This window comes from Eubalaena glacialis, chromosome 15 (assembly GCF_028564815.1).
Source record: "Eubalaena glacialis isolate mEubGla1 chromosome 15, mEubGla1.1.hap2.+ XY, whole genome shotgun sequence".
NCBI lineage: Eukaryota > Metazoa > Chordata > Mammalia > Artiodactyla > Balaenidae > Eubalaena > Eubalaena glacialis.
Genome location: NC_083730.1, coordinates 86321739 through 86348959, shown reverse-complemented (window position 1 = coordinate 86348959; position 27221 = coordinate 86321739). Strand labels below are relative to the sequence as shown.

The 27221-nt window shown below is 40.6% G+C and overlaps 1 protein-coding gene across 4 annotated transcripts in view; it reads left to right on the top strand.

Moving 5' to 3' along the window:
• Positions 1 to 26801, top strand: part of CLIP1 (CAP-Gly domain containing linker protein 1) — a 125208-nt gene extending 98407 nt beyond the window's left edge. For all 4 annotated transcript variants that reach the window (XM_061169194.1, XM_061169195.1, XM_061169193.1 and 1 more), the window contains 6 exons: positions 15205 to 15257; positions 21170 to 21287; positions 21365 to 21515; positions 22085 to 22134; positions 24241 to 24365; positions 25167 to 26801. In XM_061169194.1, coding sequence (XP_061025177.1) covers positions 15205 to 15257; positions 21170 to 21287; positions 21365 to 21515; positions 22085 to 22134; positions 24241 to 24365; positions 25167 to 25392 — 723 coding nt within the window. In that variant the 3' untranslated portion in view covers positions 25393 to 26801. The remainder of the gene's footprint in view (positions 1 to 15204; positions 15258 to 21169; positions 21288 to 21364; positions 21516 to 22084; positions 22135 to 24240; positions 24366 to 25166) is intronic.
• Positions 26802 to 27221: the final 420 nt, after the last annotated feature.

Below are 27221 nucleotides of genomic sequence, written 5' to 3'. Positions count from 1 at the left end.
TACTGAGAATAAAACTTATTTCTATGTATCTCATAATTATTGTTAAAATTAAAAAAAAAAAAAAACCCTCTGAGCTAGGAATGGGGTAGGTGGGGTCAAACAGTACTATAAAAATATACTTTCAATTCTACTGTTACTTTTTTTCTGCCTCAAATATTTATTTTGCTTAGAAAACCCACGAGATTCCAGAATCTGTTCTGCATCTTTTTTTTTTTTTTTGGCCTCGCCGCGTGGCATGTGGGATCTTAGTTCCCCGACCAGGGATCGAACCCACGCCCCCTGCATTGGAAGCACAGAGTCTTAACCACTAGAGTGCAAGGGACATCCTATCCTGCATCTTAAGACTCTCACTGGGAATGTGGGCTAAGGATTTTGATTTCCTTGAGAAGCCATCTTCATGAAGAGGGCTATTTCATTTCCTGTTTGTCATTTGGAAGTCGGATTATTTGTTGAAATAAAAGAATCCCTGCTCCCCTGTGACAGTGGTTTTGTAGAGCATTCTCTCTATCACCTTAAAAGGTGATGAAGGAGTTCCGAAATTAAGAGGGCTAACAGTGAGCAGGACTGGTTGGTCAGAGGTGGGGAGTGATGATAGCTTCTGTGCTTTCTTAGAAACCCTCGTCTGCCGTGATTGGCAAGCGGGTGCCACGTCCCCCGGGAGGAAGTGTTTGAACAGTCGTGGGGCTTACCTGCTCGCTGGCAGCCCTCCAGGGTGGAGCTGGCTAAGCCAGAAGCAGAGCCCCTGTCAGACACTCTCCTTTCCTCTCTAAGTGCCCTTTACCCAGTAGGGTTTTTCATTTTAAGAGGGGAGGGGAGTGACAACCAGCATCAGTTAGGGTTGTGAGAAGCAGAAGTGTTGGAGTTATCTGGCATCGCCCGTGACAGAAATCTTCATAAAATGTCACATAGAGTGCCTCGTCTTTTAAAAGAGGCTATATTAGATTGAACATATGAAATAGCTATTGTTCTGCAATTTCATAGGGTTCAACCTAATAGCTCAGGTAATTTAGTTTTTCTTATGACTGATGGTTTTGAAGATTGTCATTATAATTGCTGTTGACGGTTTGCCCTCACACTGTTTCCTTCCTGATGGCCTGACTGGTTTCATGCTGCTTTGGGTTGGTTTTGGGGATGTGTGTGTGTGTGTGTGTGTGTGTTCAAATACACGTAACATAAGATGTACTGTTTTACCCATTTTACAGTGTACGATTCAGCGGCACTTAGTCCATTCACAGCGTTGTGCGACCATCACCTCCGTCTAGTTGCGACATCTTCATCGCCCCGAAAGGAAACTCCACTTAAGCAATCACTCCCCATTCCTCCCTCCTCCCAGCCCTTGGCAACCACTAATCTATTTTTTTTACCCCGTGGATTTGCTTATTCTGGATATTTCACATAAATGGCATCATACAGTCCGTGTCCCTTTGCGTCTGGCTTCTCTCACGGAGGATAATGTTTTCGAGGCTCATCCATGTTGCAGCCTGTGTCAGAACTTCATATCTTGTCGTGGCTGAGTCGCATTTTATTGAAGGGATAGACCACGTTTCATGTATCCGTTTGCTTCAGGCGTCTCAGTCTCCTTCTCCACTCAGACTGCCACCCGTCCCTCCTGAAGCCTCCACCCCTGCCTGGAGCCGCTGCGTCTCACCGCCCCTTCGGGTCTTCCGCGGGTCGGGAGATCCTCCTCGTTTCTAAATCTCGCCACACTCTTCACACTTGCAGCCCTATCTTCAGCTTACCAAACTTTTAAAGTTTGTCTTCTGCCTTATTTCTCACTCCCCTTTCCTTCTGCGTCCCTTGCAGTCGGCTTCCTGCCGCCCCAGCGCACGCCGGCAAGGACTCTGGCTTGAGCAGTCGCTTCCCTGCGGCTGCGCACGCGCGGCTCCTTGCACGCTCTGTAGACGGTGCGCACCACCATCCGCGTGCCGACGCGCCTCCCATGGCTTCCTCCGCACCTCACGTGTCTCCCGCATCTCCCGCCACACCCCGTCCCTGGCCGTGTGCCTGTCTGCTTGTCCATCTCTCCTCCTCTTCCCCCACTCGTGCACTTTTTTCCTCACCGCCGGAGGCCCGTGCCGTGTCCTCAGCTCTCGTCTGCAGGTGGCTGCTTCCTTCCCGGGTCCGGGTCGCAGTCTCCTCGGCTCTCTGCGCGTGACCCTCGGAGCCGGGTGTGTGGTCGACTCAGGCTCTCTCCCCGCACAGCTCGGAGACAGTGGGCCTCCTAGAGCAGGACATGCAGGTTTAACGAGTGAATGAATGAACGGGTGATGAATGACTGTCTCATCTTTAGCCAGGCCCTCAGGTCCCGTTTTACAGCGTAAGATATGGAGACAGTGTGACTGCTCTTTCTGCTTTCTTCCCGTCCACTTACTTCCAGTTTCATGGCTCTGTTGCAGAGCTGCGGTTGCCAAAAGCCAATCACCACACGAGCGGGACATTTGCTCTGTGTGGATGGTGGACTGTACAGTGAATTCGGGCAGGGTCACGTGGTGTCAAGCTTAATGGAAACCGTGCAGAGCATTATTTCTTCTCATAGGGAATACTAAAAATAATCAGAATGATGTGAGTTCTTCTACAGAAACAGTCACCTTAAGGAGTTAGTTTTTTTTTGTTTCTTTTTAAATATGCCATTTTTTTAAATTTTATTTATTTATTTATTTATTTTTGGCTGTGTTGGGTCTTCGTTTCTGTGCGAGGGCTTTCTCTAGTTGCGGCGAGCCCCGGGGGCCACTCTTCATCGCGGTGCGTGGGCCTCTCACTGTCGCGGCCTCTGTTGTTGCGGAGCACAAGCTCCAGACGCGCAGGCCCAGTAGTTGTGGCTCACGGACCTAGTTGCTCCGCGGCATGTGGGATCTTCCCAGACCAGGACTCGAACCCGTGTCCCCTGCACCGGCAGGCAGACTCCCAACCACCGCGCCACCAGGGAAGCCTAGGGATTCCGTTTTGAAATGTATGATGTATCATTCCCAAACCTCACATGTATTCTCCTCTGTGAGGGTTGCAGATACACTGAACTGTCCCTATGGGAATAGTGCTGGTTTTTCCCCTGGTTATTTGCAAAATGAGGTCATAGTTGGCTTATGGAAACTGGACAGATATGAGATGACTCAGTAACTGTATTTCATCAACACCTCTTCCGAACAGAGGTTATAACAGATGTAGTATACAAAAAACTGGGGTTATCATCTAAATTGATCCATGAATCATTGCCTGCCTTTTAAATAAGCCTGCATTCCCAGACCTGAATGTTTAGAAAGGAAACGCTGTTTTTAGCTTGTCGTGTTTTATTTTGGAAAAGTAGTGATCATCGGCCATCAAATTTTAATCTGGAGTTGGGGTGGGGTGGCTTCCTGGCCAGTAGGGCCGAGTGAAGCTGGATCACAGAATCTCTCCCGCGCACTATACCTAGTGAAATGAACACACTTTTTCAACTATTAAAAACACCTTCAGGAAAATCCAGCAAAGCCAATCAAGTTCATGCTGTGAACGTTGAAACTGACAACCAAGAAAAGAAACAAAATTGTGGTGTGACTCTGTTTGAAACTGTGTTCACAGTGGTAAGAGAAAGGAAAACAAATAGCAAAATCCCCAGAAATTTCCCTGTAATTCTCCCCATCCCCATGCCCAACCCAGTTTGGAGAAAATTAGCCTGAAGAAGTGAGTAGGCAGTCAGGGAAAAATCTTTGAGGCCAGAGCTGCTTCTGCCACCCAGCACTCTACCAGAGCAGGAAAAATGGCTAGTTGTCATTTTCCATAACTCCTTTAGCTGACAGGGTGGCTTAAGTAAACAGGGGTGGGTGGGAATGGGTGGGTTTTTACTCAAATGATGGTAAGTTCACAGGTAGGTAGTCCCCCGTGGGTCCAGCCACTCAAGAAAGAATGTCCTCAGGGAACCCTGCCCTCCCTCTCTTCTCTGCTGCTGTCCTCAGCAGATAGTTTTCATCCTCTTAATCTCAGTGGCTCTTACACCCCCAGGCATTGCAAAACTTTCCTGGAGGAAGCAGGCGGAAGGACAAGTGGGGAAAGGCAGAGGGCTCCTCTTTACATGGTTTATCTTTTCATTTGGAGAGGACAATTCAGATCTCTGTAATAGTGTCACCTCCAACCACGAGTAAGGCTGGATTCCTCCAGGAAGGGAAGGAAACAGAGGAGGTGAGAGTAGACGTTGAAAGAGCCAACTTGTAATATCTGCCTGGAGCTGAAGCTGAGCACACACTCCTTCAGGAATAGAGTTGCCTCTTTTCTGATGCAGTAGATGAGACGCAGGACACTAAAGGGAAAAGCTCAGAGAGAGAGCTCCAGCAGATCGTATAGTCACCCGAACAGCACTCTGCCCACCCTTGCCCCAGGGCCCTCTGGCTACAGAAATACATAGACTGCAATGCCCGATTTTTCAGTTGTAGCTTGGAGGTCTCAGATAAAGTAGGAGGGGCATAAAGGAAAATTCATTTACATTACATGTGAGCAAATAGAAGGTCTAGGTAGAGCTGCCCAGGGTAAGATGAACAATTGACTACATACGGTACCAAAAGAGGAAAGAAGAAAAGAGAAGAACCTAGGAATCCAAAGAGAGATGAGGGATTCAGGCCATGAGAAAACATTACCCAGAGTAAAATATTGCTTTGTGTTATATAAAAGCTTAAGTGATGTAAATAAAACAGCTGTTCAAAGAGAAGATGGTAAAATGACACAAGCTGAACAGAGAGAGGAAAGAGTTAAGGAAACAAATTGAAGACCAAAACCACACCGTATCAGAACTGGTAAATACATCAGAAACAGACAGGGACCTAATGAACGTTTCTGAAAATATACAGAGAATTCTTCAGGTCCCCAGGCAGAAAAAGCAGATTCCTTATAAAAAGAGAAAAAATAGCCCACTGCAGCCGCATTCAATGCCAGAAAAAAAACCCAAAAAACATAGTGCACTGTTTCCAAAGTTCTAAGGGACAGAAAATATGATCAGGAGCATCATATCCAAGCAATTATTATTCAGGTAAGAAGACAGGTGTTTCCAAACTTGAAAGAACTTAGAAGCTATAGCATCTAGGAGTCCTTCTGGAAAGTAGCTTACTTGCTGGTAAAATTTGGCCAAGCAAGACATGACTCAATATACAGGACTTACTAGCTCAAGAGAAGCCTGGCAAAGGGACTGGAGGTGAGCACTAAATCCAGGTAAATAGACAGCTAAGCTAACAGTTTAGGGAATCACAGATGAGGAACAGAGTTGTGATTTTAACTTTTTATTTGGAAATCATTTCAAGCTTTGCAAAAGTTGTAAAAATAAAACACAGAATGCTCATGTAGGCCAAAGATTTGTTTTTACCTAACCACAGTGCAGCTGTCAAATTCAGGAAGTTGAACACTATTATCTAATGTATGGGCCCTATTCCTGTTGAGGCAGTTGTCGTGATATCCTTTATATCAATAGTTTTTGAGGGGTTTTTTCCCCCCCCGATTCAGGATCTAGTCCAGGATCATGCGTTCCATTCATTGACTCAGGTCTCTTTAGTTGTCTTTATCTGGAATGGTTCTTCTGCCTTTGTCTTTTATGACTTGACTTTTTTGAAAACAGGCCAGTTATGTTGTATAAAATCCTTCATTTTGGGTTTGTCAGGTGTTTCCTCATGATGGTATTTAGGTTATTCATTTTTAGCAGGAAGACTATATAAATGATTACCATTTCCTGCCCGGAGGCAGGTGATGTTGCTTTATCCCATTATTGGTGATGTCAATTTTGATCATTTAGTGAAGGTAAGCATAAAGCATTTGCAAGACAAAAAGAAAAAAATCAAAGACAGAGGAGAAAAAAGAAAAATATACAGAGAGAATATGACTAACAAAATTTGAGGTGATAGAGTTGAAAGAACGTGGAAGTATGCAAGCCTCCTCATCTTTTATATCAGGGTGATGTTTGATATTATTTAAAATTAAAATTAACTTACACCTAAGAAAATGATATTAACATCTATGTTTTTTTAAAAAATATATTCTACTTAAAAATTTTACAAAATAAATGTATAAACCTAGTGGGAGTTCTTAGAAAGGAATATATCTTTGTGGTAAAGAACATTTTTCTGCCCTCAGCCATTTTCTTTTATTTACTTTGATTTTTCTTTCTCCTGTTAAATTCAAGTCAAATTAAATTTGCTTTTTTCTCCCCTCTCTGTCCTTCTTGCTCTGTGTACATGGAGAAGTCTGTCTGTGTGTGCGAGGAGAGACAGCTGATGTTCATTGTTTCTTCTCTGAAGGGGCTTGTCCACAGAATTGACAATCCTCCTCTTCCTTCCTCCCCATTACCTTCTCCACTTCCAAGAGCACGAGTCTGTGTGGGAGGCGAGACTAGAGATCCGCAGACACAGGGGATGGGGATGTGTCTTGTGCTGTCAAGGTAGCGCCGCTATTTTGGACCTCAGAACACTGGCTCCGAGAAGAGGCTGAAGTCGCCCACACGTGAACCACTTCCCTGGGGAAGTCGGTGAGAAAAGCAGCAGCTGAGCGCCAGCTCGCTCAGACTAGCTGAGCAGAGAGTTCCTCCTGTGAGAACCCTGGCTCCTCAGCGTCACTGCCAGCTCACACCCGAGGAGAGCACCAGCTTACCGGCTCTCTGACCCCGTCGTGTACGCGACACGTAGTTATTGAGTGCCTACTGTGTGCCTGCCCGTGCTCCAGAAACGGAGGAGACAGCGGTGAACAAAACAGAATACTGGTCGTCCTCCCTCCGTCAAGTGGTCTGCGTAATGGTTCCGAACTTCAGCACATCCTTCACTTCACACAAGCTAGTATTTTTCTTAGGTGATAGATTGAAAACAAATTACCCACCATGTTTATTGTATTATAAAACAGTTTTGTGGATAGATCAGCTGTGTGAGATTTTCTGGTCCAGTGTTCCCCAAATCATGGTCACGTGTATACTATCTTCACTGTAATGTTATCTTCTTAATATTTTTCTGTAAAGTAACCCTCCCTTTTATTCAGCCTTTTATTACAGGAAGTTTCAAACACGCACAGAAGCAGAGTGAGAGAACAGTGAATCCCCACGTGCCCCACTCCAAAGGCAGTCAGCTCTTGGCCACTCTTGTTAATTTTTTTTTTTTTTTTTTGGCCGCACAGCCTGTGGGATCTTAGTTCCCAGACCAGGGATTGAACCCGCACCCCCTGCTGTGGAAGCGCGGAGTCCTAACCACTGGACCTCCAGGGAAGGCCCAGTCATTCTTGCTTCAATTCTACTCTCACTCACCCTCCACCCCATCATAGATCAATTTGAAGCAAATCCTAGAATACTGTCATTTTATCTGTAAATATCTTTGTACCTCTAAAAAATAAAATTATTTATCCCCCCCCCCCTTTTTTAATAAATTTATTTATTTATTTATTTTTGGCTGTGTTGGGTCTTCGTTTCTGTGCGCGGGCTTTCTCTAGTTGTGGCGAGTGGGGGCCACTCTTCATCGTGGTGCGCGGGCCTCTCACCGTCGCAGCCTCTCTTGTTGCGGAGCACAGGCTCCAGACGCGCAGGCTCAGTAGTTGTGGCGCACGGGCCTAGTTGCTCCGCGGCATGTGGGATCTTCCCAGACCAGGGCTCGAACCCGTGTCCCCTGCATTGGCAGGCAGATTCTCAACCACTGCGCCACCAGGGAAGCCCCGAACCCTTTTTTTTTTTTTTTTTTTTTTTTGGCCATGCTGTGTGGCTTACGGGATCTTCGTTCCCAACAAGGGATTGAACCCAGGGCCCACAGCAGTGAAAGCACCGAGTCCTAACCACTGGACCGCCAGGGAATTCCCTACTCCTTTTAAATTGTAATGTTATTTCAAAATTAAAAATAATCATACATGTTTGTAACATGAAACAATACAAATACATACCATTTCAAAGTTATTACTCCTCCCATTGTTGTTTCATTGAGGCAACATTATAAATGGTTGGGTGTACCTTTCCATACTGCTCTTCATGTGTGTAACAGCATATACATATAGTTTGTTTTTTACAAAAGCAATATTGTATACACTACTCAAACTCGCCTTTTTCCCCCGAAGTTATATATATTAAGGTATAATTTACGGGCTTCCCTGGTGGCGCAGTGGTTAAGGATCCGCCAGCCAAGGCAAGGGACACGGGTTCGAGCCCTGGTCCGGGAAGATCCCACATGCCGCGGAGCAACTAAGCCTGTGCGCCACAACTACTGAGCCTGCGCTCTAGAGCCCGTGAGCCACAACTACTGAGCCCGTGTGCCACAACTACTGAAGCCCGCGCGCCTAGATCCTGTGCTCTGCAACAAGAGAAGCCACCGCAATGAGAAGCCCGCACACCGCAGCAAAGGGTAGCCCCCGCTTGCCGCAACTAGAGAAAGCCTGCGCACAGCAACAAAGACCCAACGCTGCCAAAACATAAATAATAAATAAATTTATAAAAAAGAAAAAGGTATTAAAAAAAGGTATAATTTACATACAATTCACCCTTCATAGGTATATGGTTTGATGAGTTTTGACATATATATATAGTAATATAATTTACCCCGAAATCAAGATTTCCTTCACCCCCAAAATTTCTCTCATGCTCCTTTTATAGTCAGTCACTTCCCAATCCCTGAAAACCATTTCTCTCTTTTATGGTGCTATAAAAGTTTTGCCTTTTCTAGTAGGTAACATAAATGGAATCAAAATAGTATGTAACAACAAAATATTAGCAAATTAAACCCAACAATGTTTAAAAGGAGGAATGATAGATTTAAAACAAATTACTAGCTTGTGTGAAGAAAAATACTAGCTTGTGTGAAGTGAAGGATGTGCCAAAGTTCGGAACCATTACACATACTCCTGCTTTTGTAGGCTCAGTCAGACCACTTGACTGAGGGAGGAGCAGCAGTTTTCTGTTTTGTTCACCGCCGTCTCCTCCATTTCTGGAACATAGTATATAATTCCACGACCAAGTAAGATTTATCCCAGAGATGCAAGGCTGGGTTCAGCACTTGAAAATCAAATAATGTAATCTATCACATCAACAGACTAAGGAAGAGAAGCCACAAGATCATATCAGTAGATGCAGAAGAAGCATTTGAAAAAGCTAACACCCATTGTGATAAAATCTCTCTGCCAACTAGGAATAGAGGGGAACTTCATCAACCTCATAAATAATACCTACAAAAACTACTGCTAACATCGTACTTAATGGTGAGAAACTCAAAGCTTTCTTTCTAAGATAAGAAACAAAGCAAGGATGTCTCCTCTCACCACTGCTTTTCAACATCGTACTGCTAGTCATTGCCAATGTAGTAAGAAAAGGAAATAAAAGGTATACATATTGGTGAGGAAAAAATAAAACTCTTTGTTCACAGATCACATGACGTAGAAAATCCAAAAGAATGACAAACTCCTGGAACTAGTAAGTGATTATAGCAAGGCTGCAGGATACAAGGTTCAGTGTACAAGAGTCAGTCACTTTCTTATATCAAAGCAATGAACAAATGGAATTTGAAATTGAAAACATAATACCATTTATGTAAGCAGCCCCCAGAATGAAATACTTAGGTAAAAATCTCACAAAGTATGTACCAGGTCCATCTGAGGAAAACTACAAAACTTTAATGAACAGAAGCAAAGAGCTAAATGAGAGATATTCCATGTTCACAGATAGAAAGACTCAATATTGTCAAGATGTTGGTTCTTACCAACATGATCTGTAGATTTAACACAATCCCAATCAAAATCCCAGCAAGTTATTTTATGGATATCGACAAACTGATTCTAAAGTTTGTATGGAGAGGCAAAAAGACCCCAAATAACTCAGTATTAAAGAAAAACGAAGTTGAAGGACTGACACTACCCAATCTCCAGACTTAGTATAAAGATACGATAATCAAGTACAGCAAAAGAGTAGACAAGTGGGTCAGTGGAACAGAATCAAGCGCTCAGAAATAGACCCACATAAATATAGGCAGTTGATCTTTGACGAAGGAGGAAAGGCAATACAATGGAGCAAAGATCATCTTTTCAGCAAATGGTGCTGGAGCAAGTGGATACCCACATCCAAAAAGTGAATCTAGACACAGATGTTACGCCCTTTATAAAAATTAAGTCAAGATGGATCATAGACCTAAATGTTAAGTGAATAACTATAAAACTCTTAGAAAATAACAGGGGAAAACCTAAATGGCCTTGAGTATGGAGGTGACTTTTTAGATACAACCCCAAAGACATGATCCGTGAAAGAAAGAATTGATAAACTGAACTTTCTTAAAATTAAAAACTTCTACTCTGTGAAAAGCAATGTGAAAAGAATGAGAAGACAAGCTGCTGACTGGGAGAAAATTTTTTACAAAAGACACATGTAATGAAGGACGGTTAGCCAAAATATACAAAGAACTTGTAAGACTTAAGAATAAGAAAATGAACAGCGCAATTAGAAAATGGACAAAAGACCTTAACAGACACCTCACCAAATAAGACATGTAGATGGCAAGTAAGCGTATGAAAAGGTGCTCAGTATCATATGTCATTAGGGAATTATAAATTAACAGTGAGATAATACTACACACCTATTAGAATGGCCAGAATCCAAAACTCTGGTAACACCAAATGCTGATGAAGATGTGGAGCAACAGAAATTCTCATTCCCTGCTGGGAATGCAAAATGGTACAGCTGCTTTGGAAGACAGCTCAGCAGTTTCTTACAACACTAAACATACTCTAACCATATGATCCAGTAATTGTGCTCCTTGGTATTTACCCAAACGAATTGAAAATTTATGTCCACACAAAATCCTGTGCATGGATGTTTACAGCAGATTTAATCACAATTGCCAAAAACTTGGAAGCAACCAAGATGTCCTTCAATAGGTGAGTGGACAAATAAACTGAAGTACATCCAGATGATGGAATGTTACTCAGCACCAAAATGAAATGACCTATCAAGCCATGAAAATAGATGGAGGAACTTTAAATGCATATTACAAAGTGAAAGAAGCCAATTTGTAAGCAACATACTGTATGGTTCCAAAGATATGGCATTCTGGAAAAGACAAAACTATGGAGACAAAAATATAGTGGTTGTGAGGGGTAAAAGGAGGAGGGAGTGATGAATAGGCAGAGTACCAAGGGTTTTTAGGGCAGTGAAACTGTTCTGTACAATACTACAATGGTGGATACATGTCTTTATCCATTTGTCAAAACTCGTAGGATATACAACACCAAGAGTGAACCTAATGTAAACTATGGAAGTTTGGGTGGTAATGATGTGTCACTGATTGTAACAAATGCACCGCTGTCCTGTGGGAAGTTGATAGTGGAGAAGGTTGTACATGTGTGGGGACACAGAGTTATGGGAAATCTCTGTACCCTTTGTTCGATTTTGCTGTGAACCTGAAACTTCTTTAAAAAAAATAAACTGTATTAATTGAAAAAAAAAGTATGTAACCTTACGCATAATAACATTAAATGTAAGTGAATTAAACACTGATTAAAAGGCAGACATTGGCAGAATTAATTTTTAAAAAACATCATCTAACTATATGCTGCCTATAAGAGACACAATTTAGATTCAAAGACACAGTGGATTGAAAGTAAAAGGATGTAACAAGATATATCATACAAATAGTAACCAAAAGCAAGCTGGAGTATCTATACTAATTATCAGACAAAGTAGACTTTGACGACAAAAATTGTTACTAGAAACAGAGGAAGAAATTTTATAATGGTAAAAAGATCAATCCCTCAAGAAAATAACAACAATTACAAATATATATGCAACTAATGGCAGAGCCCTAAAATACAGAAAGCAAAAACTGACAGAATTAAAGGATGAAATAGATAATTCAGCAATAATAGTTGGAGATTTCAGTATTCTATTTGAGTAATGGATAGAACAACTAGGCAGAAGATCCACAAGGAAATAGAAGACTTGAACATCAGCTAGGCCTAACAGTCATCTTTAGATCACTCCATTCAACAATAGCAGAAGACACATTCTTCTCAAGTGCACATGGAACATTCTCCAGGGTCGACCATATGCTAGGCCATAAAACAAGTCTCATCAGATCCTGCAAAGTATGTTCTCTGACCACAATGAAATGAAACTAGAAATGATGACCCAAGTATCTCAGGTGTAGTTTTAATTTGCATTTCCTTGATAGCTAATGATTTTGAGCTGCTTCTTTGGTCAAGTGTCTGTTCAGATCTTTTGCCCATTTTAAGATTTGGTTTGTAGTCTGTGTATTATTGAGTTGTAAGAGCTCTTAATATGTTCTGGATACAAGTCCTTTATCAGATTGAGTTTTGCAAGTTTTTTCTCTCAGTCTGTGTATTCTCATTACACTTTCTTCACAGTGTCTTTTGAAGAGCAGAAGTTTCAAATTTTGGTCAAGTCCACTGACAGGGCTTAGAAGTAATAACACTCCAATATCAATGAGCACACCGAACTCCCTAGATTTTGGTTTCTAAATACTCTTCCCCACTAAAAGGTCCTTAGAGAAATGGCTGATTCCAGGGCTGAGACAGAAAGACTACAAGATGAGCCTGGAATATCTTGTGTACCAAAAAGCAAGGAAGCGCTTAAAGAATACTGGGGATTAGTCAGAAACTTATCAGAACCATGTTGAAGGGGCTTCCACTGGCCAAATCTGAGATAATTTGAGCATCAAAAGAAACAATGGTAGTAATGGATTATAGCCTATTGAATAAAATAAGAAACGATGATATATAAATATGCCATGGAAACAGATATAAATAAGTAAATGAGGGAAAAATGAAAGCCCTTCCTGGGACTTCCCTGGTGGTGCAGTGGTTAAGAATCCGCCTGCCAGTTCAGGAAACACGGTTCAATGCCTGGTCCGGGAAGATGCCACACATGCCGCGGAGCAACTAAGCCCATGCGCCACAACTACTGAGCCTGCGCTCTAGAGCCCACGAGCCACAACTGCTGAGCCCGTGCGCCACAACTACTGAAGCCCTCGCGCCTAGAGCCTGTGCTCCGCAACAAGAGAAGCCACTGCAATGAGAAGCCCACACACCACAACGAAGAGTAGCCCCTGCTCGCCGCAACTAGAGAAAGCCCGTGGGCAGCAACGAATACCCAACACAGCCATAAACAGATAGATCGATAGATAGATAGATAGATATAGATAGATAGGAATGCCTTTCTAAAAAAAAAAATAGAAAGCTCTTCCTTATGGTAAAATGCTAACTGTTAAGTACGTGAAATGATGGAATTAGAAAATCACTATTTGGTATCCATCATGGTAATTATTTCGGCAAGAGTCATCAATTGGTGCTAAAACCAGTGGGTGAAATTTTGTTAAGGAACAGAATGTTTACATAGTTTCAGAGTCTCTCTCCACAAAATAGTAGTATTTTTACAGTGGAGAAACATGGAAGATGCTTCTTTAGCCAAGTGATTGAAGTTACCCTCACCGAAAATCGACATTGTGTGCCTCTTAATATCACATACTGAGAAGGACATGGGATCACTTCTGTGGTATTTCTGCCAAAAAGTGCATAGTCTGACTCTACTCATGTGGGAATATCAGGTGAATCCAAATTGACGGACATTTTACTCGCCTCTGTGCTCTTCAAAAATGTCAAGGTCAAAAAAAAATGTCAAGGTCAGGGAACTCCCTGGCGGTCCAGTGGTTAGGACTCCGAGCTCTCATTGCTGAAGGCCCGTGTTTAATCCCTGGTTGGGGAACTAAAATCCCACAAGCTTCGCAGCCAAAAAAAAAAAAAAAAAAAGTCAAGGTCACAAAAGACAAAGAAAGAATGAGGAACTAGACAGGCTAAAGAAATTTGACTACTAAATGAAGCTTGTTATCCTGGATTGGATCCTGGACCAGAAGAAGAAAAAAACATTATTTCCCATGAAGAATCAGTACAATAAGTATCCTAAACTTCTGTTCTGTGGAAATTCAGGCACAAGAAATTCAGCCTCCAAGAAATGGGGAGAATCTCTGCATACTTGTTCTTTGCAGTGTTGAATGATTTTCCAAGTGTTTATTAATTATTTGTATTTTATCTGTTGTGAATTATCTGCCATGTCATTTATCCATTTATATCTTCATTGTAGTCATTTCCCAGTCTTGTTTGTTTATTGATTTTTTCTTTTTTAATTTTTTTAACTATAAAAGTTAAACAGCTTCCTTGTTTAAAAAATAAATATAAACCATATAAAAGGGCACAAAGGAAAAAATGAGAGCCCCTCTCGTCTCCAGATCCCACTCTCCAGATGTTCTCCCTCTTGTTTCATTCCTTTAAAGTTTGCCTCCCACTGTTCTTCCTTCCTTTTACTCTTTACAAATTTCTAAATATATCTGTGAATTACTCATGCAGCAAAAGCATTTATCTTAATGGACTAGGAAAGGAGAGAGTCTACAGTGGAAAAAAACTGTATGTTAATCTCTATAGATTTCTTGATAAACTTATGTTCAAAACATACATGTTTATATTTAAGAACTTTTAAAGTATAAAAGACCTTTATAGCAAAGCATGTACATAACTGACACATAATCAGAAATAAGACCACAACGACTTAGCGTGAATTAGTGGCTTAAATTCTGGGCCACTCCCAAATGGTTGGAAACCATTACATAGTCTTTGGTGTTATCCTTTGATTAAAAAAAACCATGTAAGAGCTTTTGTCACCTCTTTGTTTTATTAACAGTGTGAGTTAAAATTGGTACTGTATTTGGCTAAACTGCATGTGGTACAGATTGGGGGTAGAGGTGAATCTTTTCTCACAAGATTGGCTAGCTGAATCTTTTGTTTTTTATCCTTAATAGAATAACAGAATTTTAGAACTAAAGGGCCAGTGGAAATTTGTCTGTAACTTTCTTATTTTATAGGTGAGAAAGAAATGCCTGGATATAGTAGGCATAAGATAAGGCCCGTGTAGAATAAATTACCTGTTCCTAGCCCTACACAAGTTAGTGACCTTTGACTTCTTTTGTTTCAGTAAAGGAACCAGAATGTTAATAGTGAAGCTTTCACTCATTCATCTAACAAATGAAGGAAACATTTATTGAATGTCTAAGATATGGCATATACATGGTGTTGTTTAGTATTTTAACTCTCAGGTCCCTGATGTACACTTGGTCCTTTTTCACTGCCTCTGAGGAAAGCCCGTTGCTTTAGCGGTACTGGAGCATGGGAATGTGACCTGGGGGATGAGAAACTGACCTCTCTGTTATGCACTGAACTTTTTTTTGTGTGTGTTTTTTTTCCCAGCTGGAAGAAGAGAGATCTGTGCTCAATAATCAGTTGTTAGAAATGAAAAAGAGGTAGGCTTTCTTTTTGTATATATTGTTTTGTGTGTATGTGTGTGTGTTTAATAAGGAAAATGTTAGAACATGCTGTGTACAGTGACTTGTAGAAAACACACGACCTTATATTCAGAAAATTGCATCGTGATAGTTTGGTACTCGTACTTGACAAATTTGTAAAAGTTTCAGTATGAATTACTAAAAGAATAGTTCGATTTTTAAGCCATGTTCAGTTGCATTTGTCCAGAAGTGTTCTAAATTAGATTGTCTCATATTATACTGCTTACCTCCTAGTTTCAGTAACTAAAGTACTATAATTTTACCGAGAGTAATCTGCAAATAAATTCAGTTATATAAAAATTTCATTTTTTCAATAATAATGGGAAACATTTTAAATGTTTCTACTTACTTTCTTAAAAAGAGCTTTGTTATTTGTTATTCTTTGATGATAATCGAATGCTGTTCACATGGAAGCTTCCAGTACTTTTGAGTAAGGATAAACGGGCCCCCAGGAGTAATCATTTAGAAGCCTGATGCTTATGCTTTCTGATAGTCTCTGTCTGCTTTTTTAAAATGTGCAGTTTGTGTCTAGAGAAATTCTCTGCTTTACTCTGCATGCCAAGTAGGCATAGTGTATACTGTTGCTAAGAACCACAGCCTGTACAGTGGTTTGCTGTAGAGTACATCACAACAGTGACAGGTGTTTTTGTCTTATTAATTACAAAAAGAAAAATAAACCTTTAGGAATAGTATAATCAAGAATTCTTCTATACCTCAATTAAAAAATAATAAGAAAATAAAATAGAAAAAAAAAGAATTCCTTCATGGTCTTGCAGAGCATTTTATTCTTACTTGTCAGAGCAGAGGAAGTCTCCCTTACTGACCACTGACGCATGCGTTTATGCTGACGTTGTCCCTCCTGCCAGTATGGCGGTTGCTTCAGAGTCAAGGGCTTTATTTAGCCCGCAAAGATATTTGGGTTCCATAAGCTCCATTCTAAAGGAAATTAGGCCTCAGTTCAGGGGTGCCTTCCTCCTTTCTTTTTTTAAGACATCCTTAGACTCATTCTTCTTTAAAGTTTCACATCAGAATGCATGTGTGTTTCATGACTGCCACGCCCCTGGTCCAGCCAGGTGTTTGCCCAGTGCCCATGAGCTGTGGTGACTGGCCTGCCATGCCTTAACCTGGGGCCCAGGTACAAGCACAGCTCCACCCGTGGGGGCCTTGGGATATTTAATTTTCCATGAATAAGGCTTTGTTTCTTTAAAAAGAACCCCATGTATGCATTGTCAAGGGTATGTGAAAAAATTGATAGCACTTATTCCTGAGGCATTCTGACAAGGGAATGAATAAAAACAGGCTGGTGTGAGTACTGATGTAATCCCTTTGCATTTATGTAGCCCTTGTAATTCACAAATTTCTCATATCTCAAAACAAACCATTGAAATATATGGTGGGGCTTGCATTTAAAAATGATGAAACTAAAACCCCCAAAGTTAGGCAACTTGGCCAAGAACTCAGATGCAGGCACAAGACCCAGGACTTCAGATTCTTACAAGGGATCCTTTCTTATTGTACATTTATTATTTATTGATTTTTACTTTTTAATCTTTTTTAAAAATAAAGATACTATTGCTTTGTTAGTCCTTTTCATGTGACTTTGACTAAATTACCTGCCTCTCAAAATGTGATTAGACATGTGACTTTTTTCACGGCTTGAAAAGATAGAACAAATTTGGGTACTTGTCCATTCCTCTCTTCTTATTTCACCCTGCTCCCATTTTAGGTCCTGGATAATTATTCTTTTAATCAATAAACACGGATAAAGATGATAATTTTTCTGGGAGTGAAAAATGTTAAAACTTAGTTTCTTATATTTAGAACCGTTTTTTTAATCAAATTGTTAATTAATCCTCATGGAAAGTTATGTCTCTTTCAGAAATCTGAATGCAAATATATTTTAGCTAATATTTTGGGGGCCTTAAATGCCTTCTGAAAGTCAGTTTGGTAAAGGATTCATATGTAGGTCTATGTGTGTAATAGTTAAGTACCTGTAGCATAGAGTACTAAAAAGAATTGGATACTTTCTTAATTTAAAAATCTAGAAGGTACTTAAATCATGAAGATATTTGAAATGTAGTGGTTCATGCAAGAACTGAGATCTTAGCCAACAGTTTAATTTAGAGGTGAGAACTGAACATACACAGTCAACATAGTATATGATGGCTTCATTCAAACTCTGTTGTTCATTATGTTGAAGTGCAGTACTTACTCCTGATGTAGGGTGAAACTACTTATCGTTAAGAAATCAGTATCACCCTCTTGTACTTGCTCTGTTTTTTTGCTATCTAGCATCAAATTGCAAGCAACACGTAGTGTAAGTTTTTCTCTTAGCTTAAAAATGTAATCATTTCTTTGGGAAAGTGGTCTCCAAGTTAGGCAAACCTCTTTCAGAACAGGTTCCAACACGTCTAGTAGATAAAGCAGAGGCAACCTTGAGCGCTCTAATTGATGGAAGTAGAGAAGTGTGTCCCTCTGGCCAGAGAGCCTACGGCAGATTTGGGAACCTGTTTGGCTCCCCTCCCTTCTCTAGGCTTTTTGATGTCCTAGAAGGAACTCCAGAGCCATCATCTTAGCTGTGGACTTGTAGAGTCAGGCTTAATTCTGTGTGCGTCAAGGCAAGATTCCTGTCAGGAGGGAAAACTGGCCGACGGTCCCGTCCACCAGTTCTGAAGAGGTCACTGCCACGCCAGCTCATTCAGCTTACCGTGGGTTGCTAACTGTCTGACTGTCTCCAAGCTTGCGCTACTTATCAATGCTCATTTCACCCCTCTCTTTTCCCTTTCCTACTCTTGCTTCCTTTGCTATATCTGTGTGTCTTTAATGGTAAGACTAAAGAAAGTCTATCCACGTTATAATAAATAAATTTCATATATTTTTAGTAAACAAAATTGTTGTATATATTTTTTGGCTGCCTTTGTCCCTCTGTGTCTTGCTTTTGTTTTGTAAAATATTCTCAGCAGTATATATACATACACACACACGTACACATATCTTTTTTATATCTATATACAGCACAGAACTTCAGTGCAAATAGAGTACTCCTTACTGCATTTGCAGTTCTCTTCATGTTCCTAATATTTGGTTCTTGTTATCTTGCATTTTTTAAAGCTTGCCCAGTACAACTTTAAGGTATTTGCTTCATTACTGGAATTTCTTTCTTATGTAAGTAGTAAGGAAAGAATCTGGGTAGTATGTTCCCTTGGTGGAAAGATTTCTGGCCCCTATAACCCTTCTTTCATGTTATGTTTATCTTCCCTTCTTGATACTTTTAGTAACGCCAAGTCACTGGGGCCAGCGTGGCTTTAAAGTAACACAGGCCTTACTGTCAATGTGATGTGTGACTCAGGTGTCAGTAATGCTGGCATAAATGGTTTAAGTTAGCCCCTCTTGGTTTGCACGGTGGGATTGGGCTTAGAAATCACCTAAGATACTAACACTGAAGACCTGTCACAAAGATAAGCTGCCAAGGTCTATTTGTCCCTTCATTTGGTGTACAAATCGCAAGTCAGATCCCTTTTTTAACCACGCATCTTTTGATAACTTTTGTACGAGAAACATCTGCTTGCCATCTTCTTAGAAAGCAGCCTCACTTAGAGGGTGGACGTATGTGGCGATAAGCAAAGATACCTGCTCCTTTTTCCTTCTGCCGGCTGATGCCGGCCTCATCCCTCCCTAACACAAAGAACCTGTGAGAGCTTGACTAACTAGAGTCCTGATTACAGAGGAATCTAAATCCGTTAACCCCCAAATCCTGGTATTTCTCAGTAAAAACATTTAAAATCACATCTTTCAAATTTGAGTTGGATTTACAAGTGAATCTCTTGAAACGGTTTTTATAATAGAGTGAACTACCAAATAAGTTTAATAGAAACTTAAAGAGCCCAAGAGTTATTGAATCTTTGGATAAAATCAGATATTTACTTCCCAAGTGGAAAAAATGCCTGTGTACATCCCTTTCACTTAAATCTTTGGGGGTTTTTTGTTTGTTTGTTTTTGTTGTTGTTGTTTTTACTTAAACAGGATCCTATTTCCTAGCGAGGTGTTATGCAGTTAGTAATTTAACAGCACCAAGTGTTCATATAATGCTTGAGTGTTGAATTCAAGACATTTTCTCTAAGTCTCAGATTCTTTTCTTACTACTTATTCTGGGGTGTAAGTGTAAGCCACACAATGAGATAAATACAACACTTATATTTTTCATCTTTGTGTAGAATAGAATTTCAATTTACCATAAACCATGAGAATTCTGTAATTCGTGTGCCGGATATCTTGGGTCTCACTAACCAGACATACATTCTGCCATTTCTAACCTGGGCCTCAGTTTTCAATCCCTCCAGTTGGTTCAAAGACAAACTGAACCACTACATGCTCTGCACTCACCCAGCTACTTCTAATAGAACCGGGAGTAATTCGGTTTGTTGTGGTTTAAGCCATGAACTCTCACTGATGATTATCTATGTGGATGCAAATGAGTAGGTTGTATGGCCAGCCTGAGGGCTGGCCGGGAAATTTTTCTCCAGTTGTGTTTTCCCCAAATATTTTTGTGATACAAGGTCTTTTTTCCTCTTGTTTCACACTGCATGTCATTTTTTTAAAACTTATTTCAAAATCTGAGGTTTCCAGAAGAGCAGCAAAGGTAGTACCTGGAGGTCCCACATTCCCTTCACCCAGCTTCCCCTCACGGGCACATCTTACATCCCCTGGTCCTTTGATCCAAACTGAGAGAGTAACATTGGTCCAGTACTCTTAGCCAGACTCTAGACGTTGTTCAGATTTCCCCAGTTTTTCCATTCATATCTTTCTGTCTCTCCCAGGATCCGGTCTAGGAGACCACAGTGCATTTAGCTGTCCCATCTGTGACAGCTACTCAGTCTTTCCTTGGCTTCCGTGACCTTGGCACGTTTGAATTTTCACCACGAAAATTTAAATACACTCACACATTTATAAACACATAGTAGCCTGCTCTCTGGGGTTGTCTCTATTGTGTCTTGCCCTCCTCCCCTGTCTTCCCTTCATCTTTCCCTTTCTTTTCCCACTCCCCTGACTCCAAGATAAATGTTCTCCTCTCCTGGAAAGCCCGGCCCCCGTCCCTGTGCTGATAACCAAGTGCTGGGTCGGCCTGAGAACATACATCCCGTGTGCTGACCTTCTCCCTCCAGATGCCCCTTGGCTTCCATTCTATACCTGGAAATCCATCTTCACATTTCCGTTCTAGCCTTTATGTCATTACCTTTGATTTCTATGAGCAACTTAATGTCTGTCCTCTTCAGAGTCTATGGACGAAAAGTAATAATCCTTCCGTTTGAATAGTGGTAATAATCTCTGCTACTGTTTTGGCCCAGAAGATCTCCAAAACACACTCTTGGAACTTGCTGAAAGTTACTGAAATTAGTGAGAACCAATCGATACTTCCAGCATAAAACTGCTCTGCATGACATCTGTTTAATCGCTTTGCATGTGTGTATTTTAATTGTTGTTATTGCTTGGTAATGATTTATTCAAGAAGTAACAGAATTCATCTGGGGGGGGGCTTAGATTTTTAAAGTAATTATTTGGGGGTGTAACAGTCTTGTTTTTTAATTCTGCGTCTTCCAAAGTTATTAACTTGTTTCTTTAAATTCAAACGGATACAATGATATGCAGATTCTGGCATGTCTCTGCATAGGTAAACTTTTTCTCCCCTCACAGTAAGTAAAATTTCAAGTAACATTCTGCAAGCGTAATAGCCTTAACCCCCTGTAAAACTTCCCCGTGATATTTTCTCCCTGTATATTAGCTAAAGTTAATTGCGCGTTTGTTCTAGGACAGTTGTACACTGACCGCTCTCTCGGTTGATTTCTGGAATTTTTAACTCTTTGGTCTTTTAGAGAATCCAAGCTAATAAAAGACGCAGATGAAGAAAAAGCTTCCTTGCAGAAATCCATCAGTATTACTAGTGCCTTACTCACAGAAAAGGACGCAGAGCTGGAAAAGCTGAGGAATGAGGTAGAGTACCACCTCGGGGACCCTGGCGGTACCCGTCTGTGTTCCGACCGGAAGCTAAGCCCAGCCGTGTGTTTCAGGTCACAGCGCTCAGGGGAGAGAACGCCTCCGCCAAGTCCTTGCGCGCAGTCGTTCAGTCTCTAGAGTCCGACAAGGCGAAGCTTGAGCTCAAGGTAAAGAACTTGGAGCTTCAACTCAAAGAAAACAAGAGGCAGCTCAGCAGCTCGTCAGGTAAAATGGCCACGTGGTTCCTCCCGACCCCGCTGCTTCCCGCGGACGCGGGGTTCGTGGCGGGCGCGCGCTTTGTAGGCGGCGGCTGCGCCGCGCCGCGCCGAGCCGACGGGGCTGCTCTGTGCCGGGCTCGCCCGCCTGTAGTCGGACGAGGCCCCACGCAGAGGGGCGCGCCTGCCTGTCCCCACTTCCGGACCTTCCCGTGGCCCTGAGCATCGGCAGGAGTTTATATAAGACAGTGGGTGATAGCTGCCATCCCAGCAGCAGCCGCGGCTTCTGCAGGTGCCCCGCCGGGGAGGAGGAAATGACGGCCGTGACCGTGACCGTGACCGTGACCGTGACCGGCGTTCCTCCCCGCAGTGGGCCGGCCTGAGAGAGGACGACCACGTCCGAGGGGTCCAGAGAGGAGACAGGAACTTCAAACGTGTTCTCAGAGAGGCGCATGTGGGGATTCCACATGAGAATGAGTTTCTAACACTGGCCCTTTCAATGCAATAACAAGGAAATAAGATTGTAATTTTTTTAAAAATCCCCCTCCACTTTTTTTTTTTTTTTTTTTTAAATATAAGGTAATACTGATACTCAGGCAGAAGAGGACGAAAGAGCCCAGGAGAGTCAGGTAATATTCCTTCCTTTTGCTTTGCTTACTTGCTGTTTTTAAAAAATAATTTAATCTTTTGAATAGGTAATACATTAATATGTTCTAAACATTAAACAACGTTAAAAATACGTACAGTAAAAAAATAAAAAAAAAATCTCCCTCCAAACACCATCTCTCTCCTGCTCAGTTCCCAACCCCCCAAACAGGTAATCAGGGTTATTAACGTCTTTTTTATGTTTTCAGAGATTTTTTTAAATCTACATACAAGCCAAGACTAATACAGTCTTTCCCCCTCCTTTTTTTTACACAAATGGGGGCATATTACATAAACTGATCTGCACTTAGCTTTTTATAGCTGTATGGTATTCCATTATATGGGTGTACCATAATTTAATCAGGCCTTATTGGTTGACATGACATTTGGGATGTTTTCTGATCTTTTAGGTGTATTATAAACAATGCTATAATGAACTGTCTTGAACACCTTATCATTTTATAGATATACTAATATTTCTTTAGGATAAATTCCTAGAAGTTGAATTGCTCCATAAAAGGTTCCTTCCTCATCTTTACCTTCAAAAGACAGGGTTCTTGAAAACTGTTTCCTAAAGCCAAAATTATCAAAATGGCCTTAAGTTTTAAAAATGGTATTATATGGAGGCAAACTATTCTGTTTTTGGAAATGTATAGCCCACAAGCAACAAACATCTATTTTCAATTTTTATTATATATTTTGGACATACTTATCCCATTCAAAATTCAAAGGTACAAAAGCCTTCTTTCACTTTTAAATAAAAGAGAAACTCAGTGCATTAGTGGTTTGTTTTAGTTGTGACATCTCCTTTGAAAGGCATGTAAGGATTAAACGCACAGCCTAATTTACCCTGAATAGCATTGTCTCTGCTTAGTTTGTATGTCTGATGAGCACAAACTTAATTCACAATGTTTTCTCTTTCCCCCTTCCTTTCTGCTTCCGTTTGTTTCATCTGCCACTGCCAACACTTTTCTTCCAATCAGCAAATGGTTTGTTTTATGTTTCCTAATTTGTGAGCACGCGTGTGTGTGTGGTTTCCCACTGTACTTACATCCATTTTGTGGCTTTTCCCCCCCTTTCTGATATGTATCTGCTAACAGGATAAAGTCTTTAGAAAATACAGTTTGAGAAGTGAGATGAGATTCAGTGGGTCTTGCCTTCAATGGCAGAAGGGAGATTCTGCAGAGAATCACAAAGCTAGTGATTTCTAGCTTTGTTTCATGACTGCCCCAGCAGGAGAAAAAGGCCAAATATTTCTTTAAAAAGTGAATATGTATGTATGAATATATACACACAAAAAGATGTATTTTTTAACACTGTAAAATGGGATTTTTTTCCCAATGGACATTTAGAGAAATGAGACCTTTGTATTTGTAGAAGAGGGAAGAAACTTACTGATTTTTTTCTTTTCTTGGCTGCGCCATGCGGCATGTGGGATCTAGTTCCCTGATCGGGGATTGAACCCTCACCCCTTGCATTGGAAGCGCAGAGTCTTAACCACTGGACCGTCAGGGAAGTCTCGAAACTTAACTGATTTTAAATTAAAGTGCCCTTGCTTTGCAAGGTTAGGACAAGAGCGTTTCCTCCTGGTGGGCAGTCATCTCATTATCCCACTGCCCCAGTTCTGGGCCCAGGTGGCCTGAATGCTGCCCCTTTAGTGTGTGGCCACACCTCCTCAGGTGAAAGAGAGCTTAAGCCTTCTCTTTAAAACGCCTTCCTTTTTCTCTGAAGACCCATTTACCATCCCACCATGACTAATAAGTGAATGTTAATTCATAGTTGGAGGAGAATTTCCATGAGCGTTTTGAAATCTACAGAACATAAAAGTCCTGGCTTAGTTGTAGTTTAGTGTAACAAGTAACTGGTTACGCTTTCTGTACAGTGTATGTGTGTGTGTGTGTGTGTGTGTGTGTGTGTGTGTGTGAACATAATCTAAAACACGGTTGAGTCACGGCTGCTGTGGGCCCCTGCGACTCCAGCATATACTCTGCAGCCACAGCCTGAGAGTGTACTTGTAGCCTTCTTGATGCTCCAGCGAACACATTTCAGACATTTTACACATCTGCTTTTGTTTTTTCCTAAAAAATCAGATTGATTTCCTAAATTCAGTAATAGTGGACCTTCAGAGGAAGAATCAGGATCTCAAGATGAAGGTGGAGATGATGTCGGAAGCAGCCCTGAATGGGAACGGTGACGACATGAACAATTACGACAGGTATTTCACGTCCAGCGATACTGAGTGGAACCTTAGTTCCATCTAAATAAATGTGTGTTTTTAAAGTTAGGTTCTCCAGACAGAGGACAAATATCGCATGATATCGCTTCTAGGTGGAATCTAAAAAAATGGTACAAATGGTACAAACAGAAATAGAGTTACAGATGTAGAAAACAAACTTACGGTTACCAGGGGGTAAAGGGGGGGAGGGATAAATTGGGAGATTGGGATTGACATATACACACTACTATATATAAAATAGATAACTAATAAGGACCTACAGTATAGCACAGGGAAGTCTACTCAATACTCTGTGGTGATCTATATGGGAAAAGAATCTAAAAAAGAGTGGAATTATGTATATGTATGGCTGATTCACTTTGCGTACAGCAGAAGGTGACACAACATTGTAAATCACCTATACTCCAATAAGAATTTTTTAAAAAGAATATATATATGTATAACTGAGTCACTCTGCTATACAGCAGAAATTAACAAAACGTTGTAAATCAACTATACGTCATCAGTAAAATTAAAAAAAAAAAAAGTTAGGTTCTCCAGTGGATTGGAGAAACAGTTGCTTTGTGGTTATTTGGCCATAAATTGACTTCCACAAATCTGGCAAGAGAGTGAAAATGGTTTGATGTGAAAATTTAAAACGTGGACCGTAGTACTTAAACACTTGAGGCTCCCAGACTTGGCCATAATTCTTGCTTATTTTTTGTTCATTACAAGTGATACTGTCTCTTGAATTTCTTCTGATGGAGATGAGTTTCTGATTATGCACGTTAACATTTGTAGTGATGACCAGGAGAAACAGTCCAAGAAGAAACCTCGCCTCTTCTGTGACATATGTGACTGCTTTGATCTCCACGACACAGAGGATTGTCCTACCCAGGCACAGATGTCTGAGGACCCCCCCCATTCCACACACCACGGCAGTCGGAGCGAGGAACGGCCCTACTGTGAAATCTGTGAGATGTTCGGGCACTGGGCAACCAACTGCAATGACGACGAGACTTTCTGATGAAGCCTCACATCCAGAACTGGGCTTTCTCAGATGCACTAGCGTTTAGGCAACTGACCACCAGCATTGTGTGTGCAGACTTCAGGAGAACTCATGTTATTTTTGACCCCCCCATCAACAAATCTAAGAAAATATTTTGATCTTCAACAAATCTCCCTTTTAGTCTCCCCTTATAAGTTTATCAGTTAGAATAATAAATAGGTGAGCTTTCACCTCTGATTTTGTCTTGATTTTTAAAAAGTATTAACAAGACATTGCACCAGATGCCATTACATTAATTGTCCCTAGGGAGACCTCAGAGAATGACTCCTACCCTCACAGTACCTTATTTAAGTACTTTAAATTATGCTGTTACTTTTCATATTTGCACTAAAATATTTCCAGGCTGCGTTTGTATATTTAGATGTTTTGGTTAAACTTCGACACTGGAATGAGTTGAAAAAATGTGCCACTTTGCATTTTCATCTACTCATTTAAAGTATTTTATACTTAAAGAAATACCTGAGCTCTTTGCACTACCTGATGTCAGTAGTGCCTTTATTTCAGGCTTGATGATACTTAGGTGTGATTATAAAATCATGAAACAGGTAAAGGGAGGGGGAAGCCCCCAAACTGCTGTGGGGACATTTTATAATCTCTATGCTGCACCCACTTACTCTTTTATGGTGTTTTGTTTATTGGTTTTGCATAATTTCAGCTTCTATATATTATATGTATATATTTTTGTAAAATCTCTATTTTGGGAAAAAACATATACAATGTGACTTTCTTTTCAGATTTTTACCTTTATGAAAAAGAAAACACTTAAAATGTTCATCAGGACCTAATGGACTAGGCCAGAAATAGCATCATGTGGCTTTGCAGCTCTTTGTTCTTTGTGTTTTCATTTTATTTCTTTATCAGATATAAATAACTGGGAGAATTTTCTCCAGATTTTTTTTTCCTTCTCCAGCAGATATCCCCAGCAGTCAGTTAATTAGATAATAAGCCACTATAAAACACCTAAATTAACCAATCTACAGTCTTTACAAGTTTTTTTTTTACTGTGTTTTTAGATGAATGTACGATGAGAAATTCAACATTAATAATTTTGGATTTTCTTATCACAAAAATAAACTGAAGGACCTCAACCACAAGAAGTTTATCAACCAGTTTGAATCTATTTATCTTCATTAGAATGTCTCCTAGAATATGTAAAAAGTAATAAATAAATGTATCTTCCATGAGACATGTATAATAAGAACTTCTATAATTGTATATATGCCTTTGATGTATTTTCCTCTCAAGATTATCAACTAGGTGTTTGACAAGTGAAAAAATAAATCTGTAGTCTGTTGAAATGTGGGGTTATAAGCATATAATAGGAACAGTTTCACAAACACAATATGTAAAGCAATATTAAAATCTGAGCAAACAGGTGTTCTGTATCTACTTTAATAAATGGTTATTCTTTTTTGCCAGTGTAGTAAACTGGTATTATTCTCAGGTTTATTTGTCATAATGGTTTTTCTTTAAGTGAGCGAGCACTAGAGACCCAAATAGCAATTTCTACTGCAGTCTGTTGATAAATTGCTTTTAAGAAATTATCTCAAAGCATTCTATGACCCATTCAGCATAAGATAAATACCCAAGGTGGTTATCCATTGCTATGTCTCACTGTATTACCTGACAGAAATGTAAGTGGCACCATGTAGTACCCACTACCTATTACAGCATGAAGTTTTGGAAGGAAACTCTGTGAAAGCTGTTGTGGTATTTTCCAAAATGATAACTGAACCAAGCAATCTGTTTTATGAGCTCTGACTCCCCCACAGGTAGATAGTTCCAAA